At 44.1% G+C, this 18,494-nt stretch overlaps 1 protein-coding gene across 1 annotated transcript; it reads right to left on the reverse strand.

Annotated features, from left to right (window-relative positions):
- Positions 1–350: 350 nt before the first annotated feature.
- Positions 351–18,433, reverse strand: GSDMB (gasdermin B). The gene is given in 11 exon segments (XM_078156024.1): positions 351–1,609; positions 2,172–2,245; positions 3,075–3,207; positions 3,359–3,531; positions 5,239–5,262; positions 6,765–6,803; positions 7,478–7,571; positions 7,753–7,912; positions 8,599–8,800; positions 14,143–14,385; positions 15,812–18,433. Coding segments are annotated over 10 exon segments (1,347 nt in total). The 5' UTR covers positions 14,372–14,385; positions 15,812–18,433; the 3' UTR covers positions 351–1,390.
- Between the last annotated feature and the right edge of the window lie 61 nt (positions 18,434–18,494).

Here is an 18,494-nt window from a genome sequence, read left to right on the forward strand (position 1 = left end):
CACGAATATGTTCTCTGTCCACAGCACACCTCCCCCCCCCCCAACATAAACTCCTTGAGGGCAGGTACTGTTTCATTTTGGACATTGTACCCATAGCACAATTCTGACACAAAGTCGGTGCTTAATAAGCTCCTGTGGGTTGTATTTGCTTGTAAGTGTGTCCCCAGTGCTCAGCAGAGTGCCTGGCATGTAGTAAGCACTTAGTAGATGCTTGTTCATGCCTGCCTAAGGGGTGCTCTCTTGCAGGAGGTCTTTAAGCAAAAGCTAGGCGGTCACTGAATATAGCGTAGACAGGATTCTTGTTCTGGTTCTCTCAACAGAACTTAACAAAGGTAAACTGAGGCACAGAATTCTGAACTTTATGAATTTATTAGCAACGTGTGAACCTGTTGATGAAGTGGGTCAGTGACGTCAATGACCCTGAGAAAGAGGTGCAGCTCCTTTATATAAGCATAGAACAAAGAACAGAACCGGGTAGGTGAGTTAGAGGGTTAGCAGCATCATGAGAGCGAGGACAACATGGCTGGTTATATTAAGAAGAGAGGGCTAACGCTCACATGGGGCTAGAAACTATCCATCTCTGTCTTAGAGGAATGCTTAATTGATTTATGGGACCCATCTGCATCCTGAGACCATTGAGAGTGGACCAGGGATAGCAGATGCCCTGGCTCCTAGGAGGGAGTTAACTGTACAAGGACAGGCAAGGATAGATAATATCTCTTGTGGAAATGTACCAGGTCAGCTTGTAGGCCTTCAAAGATAGCAAACAAATATCACAGAATTTTTCAGGAGCTGAAGTTATAAAAGATAACAAGTTTTCTTTTAACTAACTCAGAGAAGTAGCTGGACTCTTGTGACTAAGAAATGTTCATTGTTTGAGTCCACTGCAGGATCAGAGATAGCAGACCCAACCCCTTGGTTATCTACCTGCATCCCTCAAGGACCACAGATTTCCTTGAGGCAAGAATAGAGAAGGGATTAGTAGGAAAACTGGATTTCTAAACTTAACTCATTACAGGCCAGCTGAATTGCTGAACTAAGTTCAGAGACAAGGAACCATGACTTGGGCCGTCATAGGACAAAATCGATTAACTGTAAATAGTATCAATAAACAAAGGTACAGAATCAATTTAATATCCTCCAGGCACAGGTTGGATTAGGTACCTCTGGAGTCCCTTTCAACTCTGAGACTCTGTGAAACTGATTTGTTACAAAGGCAAAAATTAAACAGTCCTTAGCCTCAGGGAGCTTACAGTCTACTGCACATAAGATAGAATATTGCATGTCTCTGGTGATTTTCTTTTCTTCTTTGGAAGAAAATCATGTGAAGTTATTTTGATCAACAAACTGCTGATCTGAGATTTAAATTACCCAGCCCTGGGAAACAAATTCAGAGGACAGAACTGGGGCCTTGAGCTAATAGCAGCAGGACAGAAAGGGCTACATAGAGGGCACAGAGTGAATGACATGTCTCTGAGTTCCAGGTGACACTGTGGTCTAGCTTGTATTCTGTATCACACATTCTCACAAGGGTGTGGGTGACTGAGTCAGCCTTCAGAGAAAATGATGCTGGCCCACTCTTGGAGGTCTGCAGTAGGATGTCTTTCACCTGGAAGAAAGGTATTTATGGTGTATATAGGCAATAGTTGGACTAAGATGACCAACTCTGGGGGCAGCTAGGTGGCACAGTGGATAGAGCACCAGCCCTGGAGTCAGGAGGATCTCAGTTCAAATCTGGCCTCAGACACATAACACTAACTAGCTGTGTGACCCTGGGCAAGTCACTTAACCCCACTGCCTAGTTAAAAAAAAAAATTACCAACTCTAAGGTTATTTCCAACTTGAAGATTCTGTGACGCCCACCACATTTAAAGACACTGAGACCAAGCTCTATCTCCCCCTTCCCCCTTTTCCTGCATCTTTTCAGTCCCCTCAATGCTAGAGGACCCTAATCCCATCTGTACCCATACAAGAATCCCATCTACATCATACCTATGCACTCCAGTGACAGACTCAGCCAGGAGGGGCTGTGTCCTGAGTTCTGTCTCCCTCTGACCAACCTGGGGTGCCCCTTTTTCATTTGAAAAATCAGTGGCAGCTCTTTTTCCACACCCCTCCTCCCCATTCCCCAGCCTCAGAGCTCTTTCCCAAGGAGGCCCAGACTTTCTCACCAATTTCATCAGCTCAGACAAATGTCCCTCCTCCACAGCCACGGCCAGCAGTTTCTGTTGCAACTCTTTTAGTTCTATGCACAGAGAGCAGAGGTGGATGAAGAAGAAAAGGGTGTGGGTCTTGCTTCCCAGATTAGGTTACAGGCTGGGAAGCAACATAAGGAAACTCTTGAGGGGCACCCGGAAATGCTAGATAGGGTCATCCAGCTGGGATAATAACAATAGGTAGCATTTACATAACACTTTAGGGGCAGCTATGTGGCACAGCAGATAGAGTACAGAGCTTGGAATCCAGGAAGACTCATCTTCTTGAATTCAAACCTGGCCTCAGACACTTTGTAGCTGTGAGACCCTGGGCAAGTCACTTGACCCTGTTGGCCTCAGTTTCCTCATCTGTAAAATGAGCTGGAGAAGGAAATGACAAATCACTAGCATATCTTTGCCAAGAAAACCCCAAATGGCATCACCAAGAGTTAGACACGACTGAAACAACATATATAGCACTTTAGGGTTTGCGATTCGATCCTTACAACAATCCTATAAGGTAAAGGCTATTATTATCCCCATTTTATAAATGAGGAAACTGAGCCTGAGAGAGGTTAATTGATTTATCCAGGATCACCCAAACAGTAAGTGTCAGAGGCAGGACTCAGACTCAGGTCTTCCTGACTGCAGGCCCAGAGCTCTACCAAATGTACCACTAAGGTGCCTAGGCTGGGGTGGGAGGGCAGCAGTATCAGCCTCTAGGAGGCCAAAAGGGGACAACAGAAGTGGCACCTTTCACCTCTATGAAATGATGCAGTGGGAGAAGCAATCAGCTCCATTTAATTGTCCCCAAATAAATGCTGGCCTGACTCCCCACCCAGCCACTGCCCCAGGATACCATCCCAACCCTTTTCTCACCTGTCAGTGCCTCAAGGAAGTACAGTATGGCATCAGCCCTTTTTGGCATGAAGCTCCCACAATCATTAAACAGGATGCTCAGGAGAGGGACCTCAGGGTCACTTAGCTCTTCTGTGAGAAGGGTCATGTTTACCTAGCAGCCAAGAGAAGGATGAGAGGAAGCGAAGGTATACCTCCGTGATCCTCTCAAATGCTCCACAAAACAGCTCTTTGAAATTCTCCCCGCGGATTGCCCACATGCCCTGCTGCTCACCCCCTCCTCTCTAGCCAAGCTGGCCTCTCACCTTTTCCTCCACTTCCCCCAGTGCCCCATCCCGCAGATGACTTATAAGCGCGGCCAGTACATCCTTCCGCTCCGTTTCTGTCAGGTCTTGAAGCTCCCAATTCATGTCCTTCACATTCTCCTGCAGATCACTAAAGTTCTCTAGGAGCTGAGAGGGTTCCTCAGTCTGCCCTCCTGAATTCAGAGAAAAAGGGCTGAGTTGACAAAGAGCTATAAAAATGTGCATACCCTTTGACCCAGCAATAGCACTTCCAGGGCTACAGCCCAAAGAGATCATACAAATGGGAAAAGGACCCACATGTACAAAAATATTCATAGCAGCTCTTTTTGTGGTGGCAAAGAATTGGAAATTGACAGGATGTCTATCAATTGGGGAATGGATGAGGAAGTTGTGATATATGAATGGAATGGAATACTATTATGCTATAAGAAATGATGAACAGGCTGACTTCAGAAAAACCTGGGAAGACTTGTATGGTCTGATGCTGAGTGACGTGAGCAGAACCAAGAGAACTTTGTACACAATAACAGCCACACTGTACGATGACTAATATTGATAAACTTAACCCTTCCCAGCAGTACAAGGATCTAAGACATCTCCAGAGGCCTCGCGATGGAAAATGCTATCCATGTCCAAAGAAAGAACTATGGAAGTTGAATTGCTATCTTTTTCTCTCTTCCGTTGAGTTTTGTTTCCTCTTTCTGGTGGTTCCTCCTATTGGTTCTAATTCTTACTTACAACATCACTAATGTGAAAATATGTTTAATACGAGTGTAAATGTATAGCCTATATCAGATTGTGTGCTGTCTTGGGGAGAGTGGTGGGGAGGAAGGGGGAGAAAAATTTTAAACTCAAAAGCACATGGAAGTGATTGTTGATAAATCAAAATAAATTAATAAAAAATTAATAAAAAGTTACTGTAGACATTTTTAAAAAAGAAAAAAGAAAGAAAGAAAAGAAAAAGGGCTGAGGAACAGCTGGCACTGGCCAGCCTGCCTGCCCCTTTCCTAAGACCACTTTCTTCTTGGGGCCCTAGCCAGAAGATTCATCTCTTCAGCCCTTTGATTGCTTGACTTATCATTGGATCATAGATTCAGAGCCTGAAGGGGCCTGAGAGACTGAGCCCATCCCCTCATTTTATAGATAACAACACAGAGGCCCAGAGAGGTTAAGCAACCTGCCTGGAGACACACACCAAGTTGGTCTGAGGCAAGATTTGAATCTAGGTCTTCCTGACTCCAAGTTGAGCACCCTAACCGGGACACAAGTACCACAGGTTCTTAACTTGGAGTCTGTGAACTTTTTTGATTTTTAAAAATATTTTGATCATTGAATTGTGCTATATAATTGATTTCCTTTGCAATGCTATTCATATTATTTAATACATTTTGAAAAATCATTCTGAGGAATCCATAAGCTCCGCCAGACTGGTCCATGATACAACAAAGGTTAAGAACCCCAGCACACCACCATGCTGCCTCCCCCAACTCATCTCCTCCTGCCAGGAATCCAGGCCATCAAGAGCTCCATCCTCCCCTTTGGGGCAAGCTCAGAGCCTTGACAGTTTCTGTTCCTGCTGTCAACCCAACACTTCATTCTAATGGGGCTGTAACCCACTGGGCCCCCTATCCCAGCCCGTTGGGCTGAGTACTTTAGGGGAGGAGTGAGAAAGCTCTGACCCTCTCAGTTTTGAGAGCCAAGGAAGGGGCCAATCTCACTCTCCTTGGAGTTGGGGTCTCCGAGGAGAACCACCCCAGGGCATATGGGTGGGGTATTGGTCTCAGTCTTCCTGCCCCACCCCTGGATTGCAGGAGTCGCTGATGGCCCTTTTGGGGTCTGAAGCCCAACTTCCTTCAGTAGCTGGTAGACTCAGTTCTTACCTGATCTGGAGGCACTACCACTTTCTGTAACAAAAAAGAATAATGCTCACAGTGGGTAAGATATAACAGTAGGGACTAAACTGTCTCCACCTCAGCCCTCGTGCATAGGAGCTTTATTGTATTTCGTTGTTGTGTAGTATTGGCCAAGTCTTATCATCCCCTCCGTGATGGAGTCAGAATTTTTGAGAGTTGTTCAGCTTCTTTCTACTGGAGAGAGGGGGGGAGAAACCTGCAGCTTCAGGAACACATGGCCTTGTAGGTCCTCGGGTGCAGCCTCTTGACTGAATCCAAGTTTTACAGAATAAATCCTTTTATTAAGGGGACTTGTTCTGTAAAGTTTGTTCAGTCAAAGGACCACCCTTCAGGAGCTAGAGGGCCACATGGGGCCTTGAGGCCACAGGTTCCCCACCCCTGGTCTAGGCCAACCCATCCCTGAAAGGAATCCATCCCCACTATATCAAAAAAGATAGGTCTGTTCATCCAGTGTCTGCCTGAAGACCTCCAATGAGAAGAAACTCACCACCTCACAAGGCAGCCCATTCCACTTTGGGATGGCTCTAATTGTTAGGAAGTTGTTTTGTTTTTCCCTAATATGAAGCCTATTTTGGCATCTTTCTAACTCCCAACCATAGCTCCTGGTCCTGCCCCGTGGAGTCACACAGACTAAGTTAATCTCTTTTCCACAAAACGGCTACCATGATTCCCTGCATCTTCTCTCCTGCTTGCACTGACCAGCCTGCCTAACCTTTTCCTGTGACTAATTAAAAAATGAAGGTCTCCTTCTGACCTACCACCAGGCTCTGCCTTTGGCTGCTTCTCTGGGGCCTTTTGCACTCCCCCCATGCAGAGGAGAGTCACATTCTGAGTGGTCACTAATCTACTTCTGCCCCAATTTGGCATCACAGAATCACAGACTGACAGAGATCAAAGGGACCAGCTAATCTCACCTCCTTCATTTTAAAAATATAGAAGCCTAGACCCAGATGGAAGAAATAATTTCTCCAATGTCATACGGCTGAATAAAAGGCAGATAAGGGATTGAACTTAGGGCTTTTGACTCCTAGACTGTTCTTTCCACTACAACTCAACCTGTTTCTTCATTTGGGGCCCACTTGCCCCAGGGCCTTTCTTCCTGTTCTCAGATGGGACAGAGACAGCCCTAGGGAGGAGGACTAGACGTACTCTCAAAGTGTATCTCATTCCCCCTCCATTCAGAGGTTGCTCCAACCTGGAAATGCTCAGCTGAGTCAGAGACTTGGAAGGGACTAGGCCAGGGGTGGGGGACCTTCCGCCTCAAGGCTACATGTGGCCCTCTAGGTCCTCAAGTGCAGTTTTTTGGCTGAATCCCAACTTCACAAATTTGTTCACAATCTTTTCTGTGAAGTTTGGATTCAGCCAAAGGGCTGCACTTGAGGACCTAGAGGACCACATGTGGCCTCGAGGCCAAAGGTTCCCCACCCCTGATCTAGGCTTTCTAGGAAAGGGGACAGAGAGGTAGAGAGAAGCTGTCCAAATGGTGCACTTACCTAAAGGAAAGGAGTTTTCATCATTAGAATAAGAAATTCCTAGAATGACAGAAAACAAGAATAGTTCATATTTGTGATATACTTGATTTTTGTGATCAATCAATCAATAAACACTTATTAAGCACCTGCTATGTGCCAGGTACCATGCTAAGCACCCGGTATACAAAAAGAGGCAAAAGACAAGCTCCTGCCCTCAAGAAGCTTATAATCTAATGGAGGAGACAACATGCAATCAAACATACATCATGACCCTGTGATTCATCTTGCCGATGAAGAAACTAAGGCTCATCCAGGTTAAATGATTTGCCTGGGATCACACGGCTAATAAGGATCTAGGGTAGGATTTGAACTCAGGTCTGCCTATGGTATACCTTCCTCCCCTATAACTGCCTCCAAATAGGAGACTGGAAGGGGATTGTTTCCTCAGCACTTCCTTCCCCAAAAGAGCCCTAGAAGGGCCATCTGTAGCTTTATATTGAAAGGACTGGGGCAGTTCCCACAGTGGTCACCAGTAATCTGTGGGGCACAACGCTGGTGAGTCTGGATCAGAATCACAACCAGAATCCTAAAGACCCACCGTCTCTCTTTCCCCACCATCCCCCTCCTATCTTATCCCCACGCCAGCTGTAACTTGGCGGGCCTGCGCTCCAAATCTCTCCGCCTTGAGCAGTCTATAAGACAGCACTAACGCCCCTCCCACAGCCTCTACTTACTACAACACCTCTCATCAAAGACCAGCAGGTTTATTCTGAAGGCAAGGACGCTCTCAGAAGGGATGGTGACCCCACTGTTGACATTCATATGGCCCTAGGACAAGAAGTGAAGATAAAAGGGAGGCAGAGAAGGCAGTGCTGGAGAATGTCTACAGGGTCAGAGCAGAGATAGAGGGCAGGGCATGATGAGCATTGCAGGCCTCTGGATGCCACAGGTCTCAGCCCTCTGTCGTCTTCCCCCGCACCCCTACCCCCGCCTCCACCAGGATTCTAACCTTTATTTTCCCCATCAGGAATTCGAACAAAGTGTCCGTGAAATATTTTCTTTCCACTTTTTGTTCCTCTGCCAGCTCCACAGTTTCTATCACCATATACAGGTTTTCTCCTGCTTTCTTTAATGCCTCAAATAGGGAAGGCTGCTCTTCCTTCAGCTTCCTAGAGAATGAGACAACCAGGCAGAGTGTGAGTTGAGAGAGCTCCACCTCCGGAGCAACTCCTGACTCACTAGTGTCACCCCACTACCTAGGAAACCACTTACCTAGGAACAAATTTAGCTTCTGAGAAGGAAGAGGCATAAGGGCTTGCCAAGGACTCCTTTGAGAGTTCCCTATAGGCCCAGGCTAATCCTGAAGGCAGAGGAGCCCAGGGTGGCAGATGTCTAGTTACAGGAACAAGGCAATCTGAGGACTCTCCTTCGCCTGAGATTTTCTAGAACTTTGGGGCCAACCAAGCCATTTCTGGAGCAACTCCAGAGTTGGGCATGATCTAGAACCAGCCTGGCCCACTCTGAGAGAGCCAGCACAGAAGAAAAGTGGAATGGGGTTCCCATTCCTTTCCCAAGAAGCAAGAGCCTCTTCCAATTCCAGTTTGAATCCCTGGGATGGTTTTGTAGACCCTGCAGCTGTCCTGCCAGCTGGAGGTTTCATACTCCCAGGCTGTCAGGGCTCCCCTGAGATGTAGTGAGTAGTTATTCCCAGTGAAATTTGTTGTATTCTCAAAGTAGCTCTTTGTAGCACTTCCCCTATGGGAGAAGTAGGGTACAGATCTTATAGGGAGAATGGGGATGGACAGCCAGGGTATAATCTGCAGAGACTCCTGACTACCCTCCCAGCCAAAACAACCTCTCCCTTTTCCCCTCCCTTCCCTTCCTCACCAAAGACTCCTTCCCTTTCAGGGAGATCTCACAGGACTTTAACTTGAGGTTACACGCTGTTGAGAACTCAGCTTTTCCATTTACAGATGTGACTTGGGGTACATTCAATGTAATATTCATCTTCATTTCCACATTGTCCTCAATCCTATAATTCTTTTTCTCTTTCACCTCTGGAGAGAAAAGGAAAGAGAAGGCAGAGATAACAGGCTTCTGATGAACCAAGAGATAGCTGTTATCCTTTCTCCAGAAAGGACCAGTTGAAACAGCCTATTTCTTCTACAGTCCTGCTTTCCCAAGGATGCTCACTGCCAGGTTCCCTTCTTACTCAATCACAGGTGTGGTTGGGGGTGGGAGTGGGATGGAACTATGTGGGCACCTAAAGAGTCAGAGAATCAGTCCATGGGCTAGAAGGAAATGAGTGGCCTCTGAGCTGAGCACAGAAGTATGGTAAGGATTTGAATGGCAGAGATGAGGAAGGAGTGAATTCCAGGCATGGAGAGGAAGAATACTTTTTAAATTTGATGAACCAGCTGGCAGTCCAGCTTGGCTAAAAGATAGAGTGTGTGAAGGGGGATGATGTTAAATGAGGCTGGAAAGGTTGGTCTGACTACATACCCTTTGATCCAGCAATACCATTACTTTGATCCCAAAGAGATCAAAGAAAAAAGAAAAGGACCTATATGTGCAAAAATATTTATGGTGGCAGAGAATTAGAAATTGAGGGGAAGCCAATCAATTGGAGAATGGCTGAACAAGTTGTGGCATATTATTGTGATGGAATACTATTGCACTATAAGAAATGATGATGGAGGTGGTTTCAGAAAACCATGGCAAGACTTATATGAACTGAGGCAAAGTGAAGTGAGAAGGACCGGAAGATGATTGTGCACAGTAATAGCAATGATCAACTCTGAAAGACTTAACTATTCTCAATACAATGATCCAAGACAATTCCAAAGGACTCACGATGAACAATTGCTATTCATATTCATAAAAAGAACTGATGAACTCTGAGTACAAATTGATGTATAATTTTCTCAATTTGTTTTTTCCTTGCTTTAAAAAATGGCTAATATGGAAATATGTTTTACATGATTTTCCATGTATAATGGATATCATATTGTTTGCCATAATGCTTGGATGGAGGAAGGGATGGGAGGGAGAGAATTTGGAACTCAAAATTTAAAAAGGAAAAATATTATGTTAAAATAAATAAATAAATAATTGGAAAAATTAAAAAGAAAACTCAACAGACCAGGTTCTAACTGGGAAAATCAAAGAAAAAGAGAAAGAAAGAAAAAAAGAAAGAAAGAGAGAGAGAGAAAGGAAGGAAGGAAGAAAGAAAGAAAGAAAGAAAGAAAGAAAGGAAGGAAGGAAGGAAGGAAGGAAGGAAGGAAGGAAGGAAGGAAGGAAGGAAGGAAGGAAGGAAGGAAGGAAGGAAGGAAGGAAGGAAGGAAGACAGACAGACAAGTTTCCATGAAAACAATCTGGGCATCTCAGTGGACTATTGGCTCAGCTGAGTAGGAGTCAACAGCATGACACAGCAGCCCCTCAAAAATAGATGCAATCTTAGCCCCCATTAAAAAAAGGCACGGGGTCCAAAATAGCTTAGCTGTACCCTATCCTAGTCAGACATGTTGGATTCAGTCCATGTCATCCCATTTTAGAAAAGATATTGATAAACTGGGTTGTGCCTAGGAAATATGATCAGGAAGGGGAAAAGACTAGAAATTTTATTTCATATGAAGATCATTTGAAGAAACTTGGGGAAAGTTTTGCCCAGAGAAAATTTGGCTGGAAGGGAAAATATGACAGTTTTTGGGTATTTGAAGCCTAGTCTTATGAAGGAGGGAGAAGCCTCATCCTGCTTGGTCCCAAAGGGCAGAACCACAAATTGGGTACATGTTGCAGAGGCAGACTTGGGTTCACTACAAGGAAAAGCTTTCAAACAATTGGAGCTGTCCTCATGTGGAACAGGTCATCAGCAGAAATCATGAGTCTGTCCTCACTAGAGATCTCCAAGTAGAGGCTACATGGTCACATGTTGGGGCTGTTCAAGTGTTAATTCTTAGGTACAGATGGAATTCACATCTTTTTCTAAAAGTACCTTTTTTGGGGCAGCTAGGTGGCACAGTAGCTCTTGAGTCAGGAGGACCTGTGTTCAAATGTGACCTCAGACATTTGCCTCACCAAAAAAAAAAAAAGTACTTTTTTAATAGCACCTACTTCCCACGATTGTTGTGAGGATCAAGTGAGATAGTAATTGTGAAGGGCTTATTAGCACAGTGCCTGGCACAAGGTAGGTGCCATAGAAATGTTGGCTATTATTATTATTTCCAGGTCAGTTTAGGGGATTAACTTAGGTTTTCATATATTGATTTTTCTCATATCAAAAATATATCCTGCTTCTGCTTCTGGGAGCCAAGATGGCGGAATAAAAAGGTAGTCACTCTCACTCTCCCCTATCAACCTCTGAAAACCCAGAAAATATCACCCCAGAAAAAAACCCTGGAACACCTGAACTAGAAGAAAGACGGGGAGCAGCAGTACAGCAGCCCACCAAATGGGTCTCCCAGTGCCTCAGCACAAATAAGGGAAGCAGCACTACAAAGGCCCCAGGTGGATAAGCACCCTACAGCATTCATCTGAAAAGAGCTGAAGAAAGCAACCTAAAGTCTTTCTAAAGTCCAAGACTTGCTGATTCCAGCCTAACACTAGGTAAGCTGTCAGAACCTCCAACTGTCAACCAGGAAGAGATCTTGAAGCCCAGGTGGCAAAGCAGCAAACACCAACACCTGGACCTCAGAGTGCCTCAGTGAGGGTGGGGGAAATGGTGGAAACCAGCTCAGAAAAACACCAGGTGCCTCGGCACTCCACTGCAAAGAAATCTCCCAGTGCATTAGCAGAAATGAGGGAGACAGCACTGCAAGGGGCCCCAGGCAGATAAACACCCTGCAGCACCCATCTAAAAGAGAGCTAAAGGAGTTGAAGAAAACTAAAGGAAAGGAAAAGCAGGCAACCTAGAATTGCCTGAAAGTTCCAGCCTTGCTGATTCCAGCCCAACATAAGGTAAGCTGCCAAAACCCTACAGCCTCCAATTGCCAACATAAGAGGCCCCAGCACACAAAGCCAGTGACCAAGACCTAGGCTCCCAACACAAGAAGCTTGGGTCAGTGCCCTCTGTTCCCCAGCAGGAGAGCTCAATATCTTTAAAGGCCAGGGAATAAAGAAACCATGAGTAAAAAGAAACGTACCATAGATTCATATTATGAGAAGAGTGAAGATCAAGACAGAAATTCTGAAGGGGCCAATATTGTCAATAAACCCACGTCTGCAACATCAAAAGGGAACATGAACTGGTCTGAAGCCCAAAAAGCCTTCTTAGAAGAGCTCAAGAAGGATTTTAAAAGTCTAATGAGAGAGGTAGAAGAGTCCTTAAAAAATACAATTGGCCAATTGGAAAAAAAGTACACTGAAGAAAACAAATCCCTTAAAAATACAATTGGCCAATTGAAGAAGGAAGTACAAAAACTAACAGAAGAAAACAATCTGTTAAAAACTAGAATTGGACAAATGGAAACTAATGACTCTATGAGAGAGCAAGAATCAAACAGAAACAAAAAAATGAAAAAATGGATGAAAACTTAAAATACCTCATCGGTAAAACAACCGACCTGGAAAATCAATCCAGGAGAGACAATTTAAAAATCATTGGACTACCTGAAAATCATGATGAAAAAAAGAGCCTGGACAGTATCTTTCAGGAAATCATAAAGGAAAACTGCCCTGAAGTCCTAGAACCAGAAGGTAAAATAACCATAGAAAGAATACACCGCTCACCACCTGAAAGAGATCCCAAATTGACAACACCAAGGAATATAATAGCAAAATTCCAAAATTACCAGATGAAAGAGAAGGTGCTGCAAGCAGCCAGAAAGAAACAATTTAAATATCATGGAACCACAGTCAGGATTACACAGGACCTTGCAGCTTCTACATTAAAAGACCACAGGGCATGGAACATGATATTCCATAAGGCAAAGGAGCTTGGATTGCAGATCAACTACCCTGCAAAAATGAGCATGATTTTTCAAGGGAGAAGATGGATATTCAACGAAATAAACCTTCCTCATAAAAAGACTAGAGCTCAACAAAAAAATTGATCTTCAAGTCCAAGATTCAAGAAAGACATTAAAAGGTAAATGGGACAGAAAGATACAAAATGTTGTTAATAAGGGTGGACTGTTTACATCCCTACAAGGGAAGATGACACTTGCAACTCTTGAGAATTGTATTGTTATTACACCATGTTAAAGGAGTATACATAAAGGGGGTGGATATTAGTTGACTTTGATGTAATGATAAAAAAAAAATCTAATCAAGTGGGTTAAATGGATCCAAGTAAGTAGATTAGTCTGATCTTAGAAAATGTACTGAGAAAGGAGGAGGCAGACAAGGGTAAATCACATTACAGGAAAAGACAGAAAATCCTATTACAGCAGAGGGAAAGAAGGGAGGGGGGTGAGCTTTGTTTGAACCTTGCTCTCATCAGATTTGGCTCAAGAAGGGAATAACATAATCAGTTAGGTATGGAAATCTAACTTGCCCTGTGAGCAGTAGGAGGGAAAAGGGGAAAGAAAAGGGAGGGGGGATGGAAGGGAGGGAAGAAGCAGTGGGGGCGAAGGGGAAGAGGGGGAAGGGGAAAATAGAAGGGAGGAGAGACTGAAGGAGGTGGTGATCAAAAGCAAAGTACTGGTGAGGGGGGGAAGGGAGAGAGGAGAAAGAGAAGCATAAATGGGTGAAAAAAGGATGGTGAAAAAGACAGTAATCATAACTGTGAAAGTTGAATCGCTATCTTTTTTTTTCCTCTTCTGTTGAGTTTTGTTTCCTCTTTCTGAGGGTTCCTCCTATTAGTTTAAATTTTACTTACAACTTCACTAACGTGAAAATATGTTTAATAGGAATGTAAATGTATAACCTGTATCAGATTGTGCACCGTTTTGGGGAGGGAGGTGGGGAGGGAGGGGGAGAAAAATTTTCAACTCAAAAGCATATGGAAGTGATTGTTGATAAATCAAAATAAATTAATAAAATATGCAAATATATATATCCTGCCATGGTAATTCTTGGCCCATGACCACTCTCCTCTATCTCTCTTCAACAGATCCCATCTCCATGCCTCTTCACTGGCTATTTCCCACACCTGGAATGCACCCCCTCTTCACCTTTGCCTCTCAGAATCCCTGGTTTCCTTTAAGACTCATCTCAAGTGAGTCTTTTCCAGGCCTTTCCTGATCCTCTTACTAGTGCCATTTCTCCCTAAGTATTCACTTTGGGTGTGTTTTGTATATATTTATATTTACATGTTGCATCCCCCAGTAGAAAGTGACATCCTTGGCAAGTAGGGACTGTCTCACTTTCGTCTTAAACCTTTGCCTGGCATACAACTGTCAGCTCAGATGATTGGTCTCAGCATCCCATCCCCTTTCCTTGTCACCCATGTCATACTGACCTGTGGAAACACAATCCAGTTCATCAGAGGCCTCCAGAAGGTCATCCACAGTAAGCCCCGTCTTTAAGTACCGAGGTTTAAAGAAAGGGAGGAAGCACTTTCTTTTGCACAAGAGAGATCAACAGTGGAATCTGTCCGAGTCAATGAGGCTGTCAAGGGGAATTAGGTCTCCCTTCCGGTTTAGTTCATGAACCACATTTCTAGTGACTATCTCAAATATGGAAGACATTGTCTGTGAGGCAACTGTTGGGGAAAAGCAAGGGTATTGGTGGAGACCAGCTTCAGGGCAACCGCACTGCCACAAAAAAAATGCTCCTACGCAGCTAGGAGTGCTGGGCCTGGGGTCAGAAAGACCTGTTTAAATTCAGCCTCAGCACTTACTAGCTGTGTGACCCTTGGTAAATCACTTCACCTGTTTGCCTGTTTCCTCAACTGTAAGATGAGGATCATAACAGTACCAACCTCATAGTGCCAACAGTACTCAACCATCCTCATTGTGAGGATCAGATGAGATAATATTGTAAAGCACTTAGGATTGTGCCTGGCAGGGTGGTAGGCCCTATATAAATACTAATTCTTCTCCCCTTCCCAAGTTGGATTACAGGGCCCCATGGAATGTTTGACTAACCTTTGGACATCCATTACTGCCAAGATGATAAAAAAGGTAATTCCTTAAAAGAAAGTAAAAGAGAAAGGATGGCAAAAAAAAAAAAAAAGAGGGGCAGCTAGATGGCACAGTGGATAGAGCTCTGGCCTTACAGTCAGGAGGACTTGAGTTCAAATCCAGCCTCAAACACTTGACACTTACTAGCTGTGTGACCCTGGGCAAGTCACTTAACCCTGATTGCTTCAGCAAAAAGCCAAAAAGAAAAAAAAAAGCTAGGAGCTGGAAATGGAGCAGATCTCTTTTTCTATCCCTAAAAAGGTTTACAAACAGAGCCCCCAAAGTTTCAGAAATGTCCCCTTGGCCAATTATAAAATAGACTTTTCAGAATGAAGGCTGCCCCTCCCAGCCATCCCAGTCCGTGCAGCTCTCTAGGATAGCGATTTGGAGGATTCAGCATTCCTTCCCTTTCTTGGACTCCTTCCCTCCATTCAGAAAGTCTACCCTTGATTCCTCTGCTGCCCTCCATGACTCAGGACTCTTCTAATTCCCCAAATCCTATTTCCTCTGGGCCACCCTCCAACACACGCAACATCCTCCCAGTGGCTATGATTCAATGAGAGATGTGTGGGGGAGAGGGCTGGAATTTGGAGTCAGAAGAGACTTGGGTTTGAAATTTCCCTCAGATACTTAGCAGTTGTGACCATGGGCAAATCACTTAACTTTTCTGGGCTTCCTTATCTATAAACCATGTGAAGTGCTGTAAAAATGTTTGCCATTTTTGTTATTAGTCACTTCCTTCTCCCGGTTATTGGAACCCTGCATGGATGGCTTTTCCTGTGCATCCTCATCTCCATTCCTGTGAGCTATCCCAGAAGTCGCTTCCAACATCTCCCTTCCAACTTCTATCTGCTGCAGTCAAATTTCCAAGAATCACCAGGATGTCTCCCTAACTCCAAGGACACCAGGAATCATTTTAACAGCCCCTAGTGAGGGCACTAGATGGTCAGTTCCTGAACTCACTGACATTCCCTCCCTGAATCCCACCGTACCTCAAGAGCTTACCAGTGGCCGCTACTCAGCAACTGCAGCGCTCCAGAAATCTGTTTACTCTGAGAGGTCTAGCACGGATCCTGGCCACACTGTCTCAAAGAAGCCCAGAAAGGAAAATAAAACTTCCCCAAAGTTACAGGCTGACTAAATGAGGCTCCTCCTCTAGTTGTTGGGTGGGGCAGAAAGGCATTTAGTTGGCTTATCCTAAACATAGCATGAAGATGAAAAAAGAACCTACGTAAAACAGATTCATTTGGTTATTTTTATTGGCAATACATTTGGAAATTTTGTTGTTTTATTTGTGATGGTAGGGAAAAAAATGGAAACAATCAGTGTGTCCATATAATGGAAAATGGCTGATGATAAATATGAAGAACAAAACATATGAAAAGGACTAGTCAAAGTGACACCGAACCAGAATAAATAGAAAAAACTAAGTCTTAGGTAAGGGAGCTTCAGGTGGTGGGGATGAGGACAAAAGTAACTATAGTGTTCATTGGCTGTTAATTTGTTCCTTTGTTAAAATGCACAAGACAGTAAGTTCGTGGTTTTATGATGACCTTATTCCTTTTTTTTGTATATAGCTTTTTATTCAGTTTATGATTTAAAAAAAAAAATTTAAACAACAGTTGGATATGGGCAAAAGCAACCTGGGCAGGGACCCAGGCTGCATCTCAGCCTCTAACTCAAATGGCCACTATTAGGTTTATATATTAAAGAGATTTTTTAAAAAAGGAGATAACGGACATGGATTCCAAAAATATTTATGGCAGCATTTGTTGCTATAAAATACAAATGACTCATTTGTGGAATTTGGTACAAAATGGGTGTCCATTAATTGGGAAATGGATGAATAAATGATAGTTAATGTTATGGATTATTGCATGTTACGGAATTACAAAGGGATGAATTCAGAGAAGAAACCTTGGGAGATTTCTATTCTCTAATGCAAAGTGAAGTGAGCAGAACCAGAAGAACAATTTCTACCATAACTATGACACTGTAGAGAAAAGCAGATCTCAAAGATCTGAAAATTGGGGCCAAAACAATGGCTCCAGAGGTCTGATGAACAGAGTACACTACCTAGTAACTGGTAGCACATGACTGGAGAGATAGGAGACTGAAGTAGATTGAAACATAAATTTTTGGACACGACCAATACGTGAACCTGTTTTGCTTAACTATGATTATTTGTTACACAAGGATTATATGTTGTTTTTAAAGGAAGAGAGAGGAAGAGTGGAACTATTAATAGTGATGCCAAAATAAGGAAGAAAAGAAGCTTACTGAAGCAGTTTTTAAAGGCACAAAAGAAAACAGGAGGTTCAGGAGAAAAGATAAGGAAGACAGTTCTGAAACTAAAATGTTGAACTTTATACAAACATACAAATACATACATATATACAAGCTTTTTTAAAAAAAATGCAAGCTATAATAGGTTTGATTTCAAATGTAATCTTTTTTTTTCTGTTCTTTGTGTATGGAAATGTTCATGTTTCTTGATGTTTGTCAAATTCAGAAAATTATTCAAACCCTCACCCACCACACACACAACTCAAGGGGATGAGAATCTGAAGGGCGTTACTGGCCCCTTTTTCTCAATCTCAGGAAGCAGGGCAGGATGTCCTGGTCCATTTGGACTAAGGTGGAAGAGAAACAGGGTAAAATGGGGTAGCTTAAGCAGTGAAATCTCATGGCTGGAGTGACAGATGACTCATAGAGGTCAGGAGGAGACCAAGGTAGAAGGAGGAGAGACATCACCACAATTGCAATGATGCTGGATGGGCTAGGAAAGGGGAATAAGAGGATGATGGAAGACAAGCCCCCTGGAAGAGAAAGAAAGCAAGAAAAAGGAGAGGGGACAGAGGGAAGGGGGCAAAGGAACCCAGAAGAGGTTTGGGGGTAGGATAACACTGCCATGAACAAAGGAAAGCCCAACCCCACAGGCAGGGGCCAGACATTATGTGGAAGTGTGGAGATCTCTAGTAGCATGGACCTTCCAGAGACCTAGTCAAATAGCCCTGGTCTTGGACTAGTCCTCCTCATAGTCACATTGGCCCTCCTCCAGGCCATTGTGGTGTAGATACAAGGTAAAGGGAGCTGAGGGGGACAATGACCTTGCAGTGGGGCTGGAAAATCCATTGGGCCAAGAGCAAACCAGGCAAAGGGCAGATTGCATTGAATTGTTGATCACTCATTCCCACCGACTCCCCACATCAACCTCTAGAAGTAACAAGTTACACTTCTTTTGTTGTCAGCTACATGCTGCTTATGGAGAGAGCTGTCACAGTGGGGTGGAAATTGGAGTTTGGATTGTGGAGAAGGGCATGGTCTCCGTATTTCAGGTCATCCAATTCTGCCTCCACCTCACCAAAAGGTGATCCCTTGACTAAGTTTTCTAATGGAGTGGGGCCAGGAGAGACAGACAGATAACCACCTGGCAGTTAACTGAGAATTCTGGGATTAGAAAGCCCAATCCTGCCCACAGTGAGTTCCCCGGTTTGCCTTTGAGGGGAGCGCCACAGTGGCTGGTCGTGGCACTGCCTAGGATGGAGGCAGCTGAGAGAATAAACAATCCCTGGCCATGGAAGGTCTGTGCTGTGCAGTGTGCTAGGTGGTGGGGAGGTTACAAAAATTAGGTAAGACTTGGCCCATGCCCCATTTATTCCCACCCTGAACATCAAACACCCACTGA

The sequence above is a fragment of the Phascolarctos cinereus genome, unplaced genomic scaffold, assembly GCF_003287225.1.
Source record: "Phascolarctos cinereus isolate Bilbo 61053 unplaced genomic scaffold, phaCin_HiC Scaffold_5;HRSCAF=322, whole genome shotgun sequence".
NCBI classification, from domain to species: Eukaryota; Metazoa; Chordata; class Mammalia; order Diprotodontia; family Phascolarctidae; genus Phascolarctos; species Phascolarctos cinereus.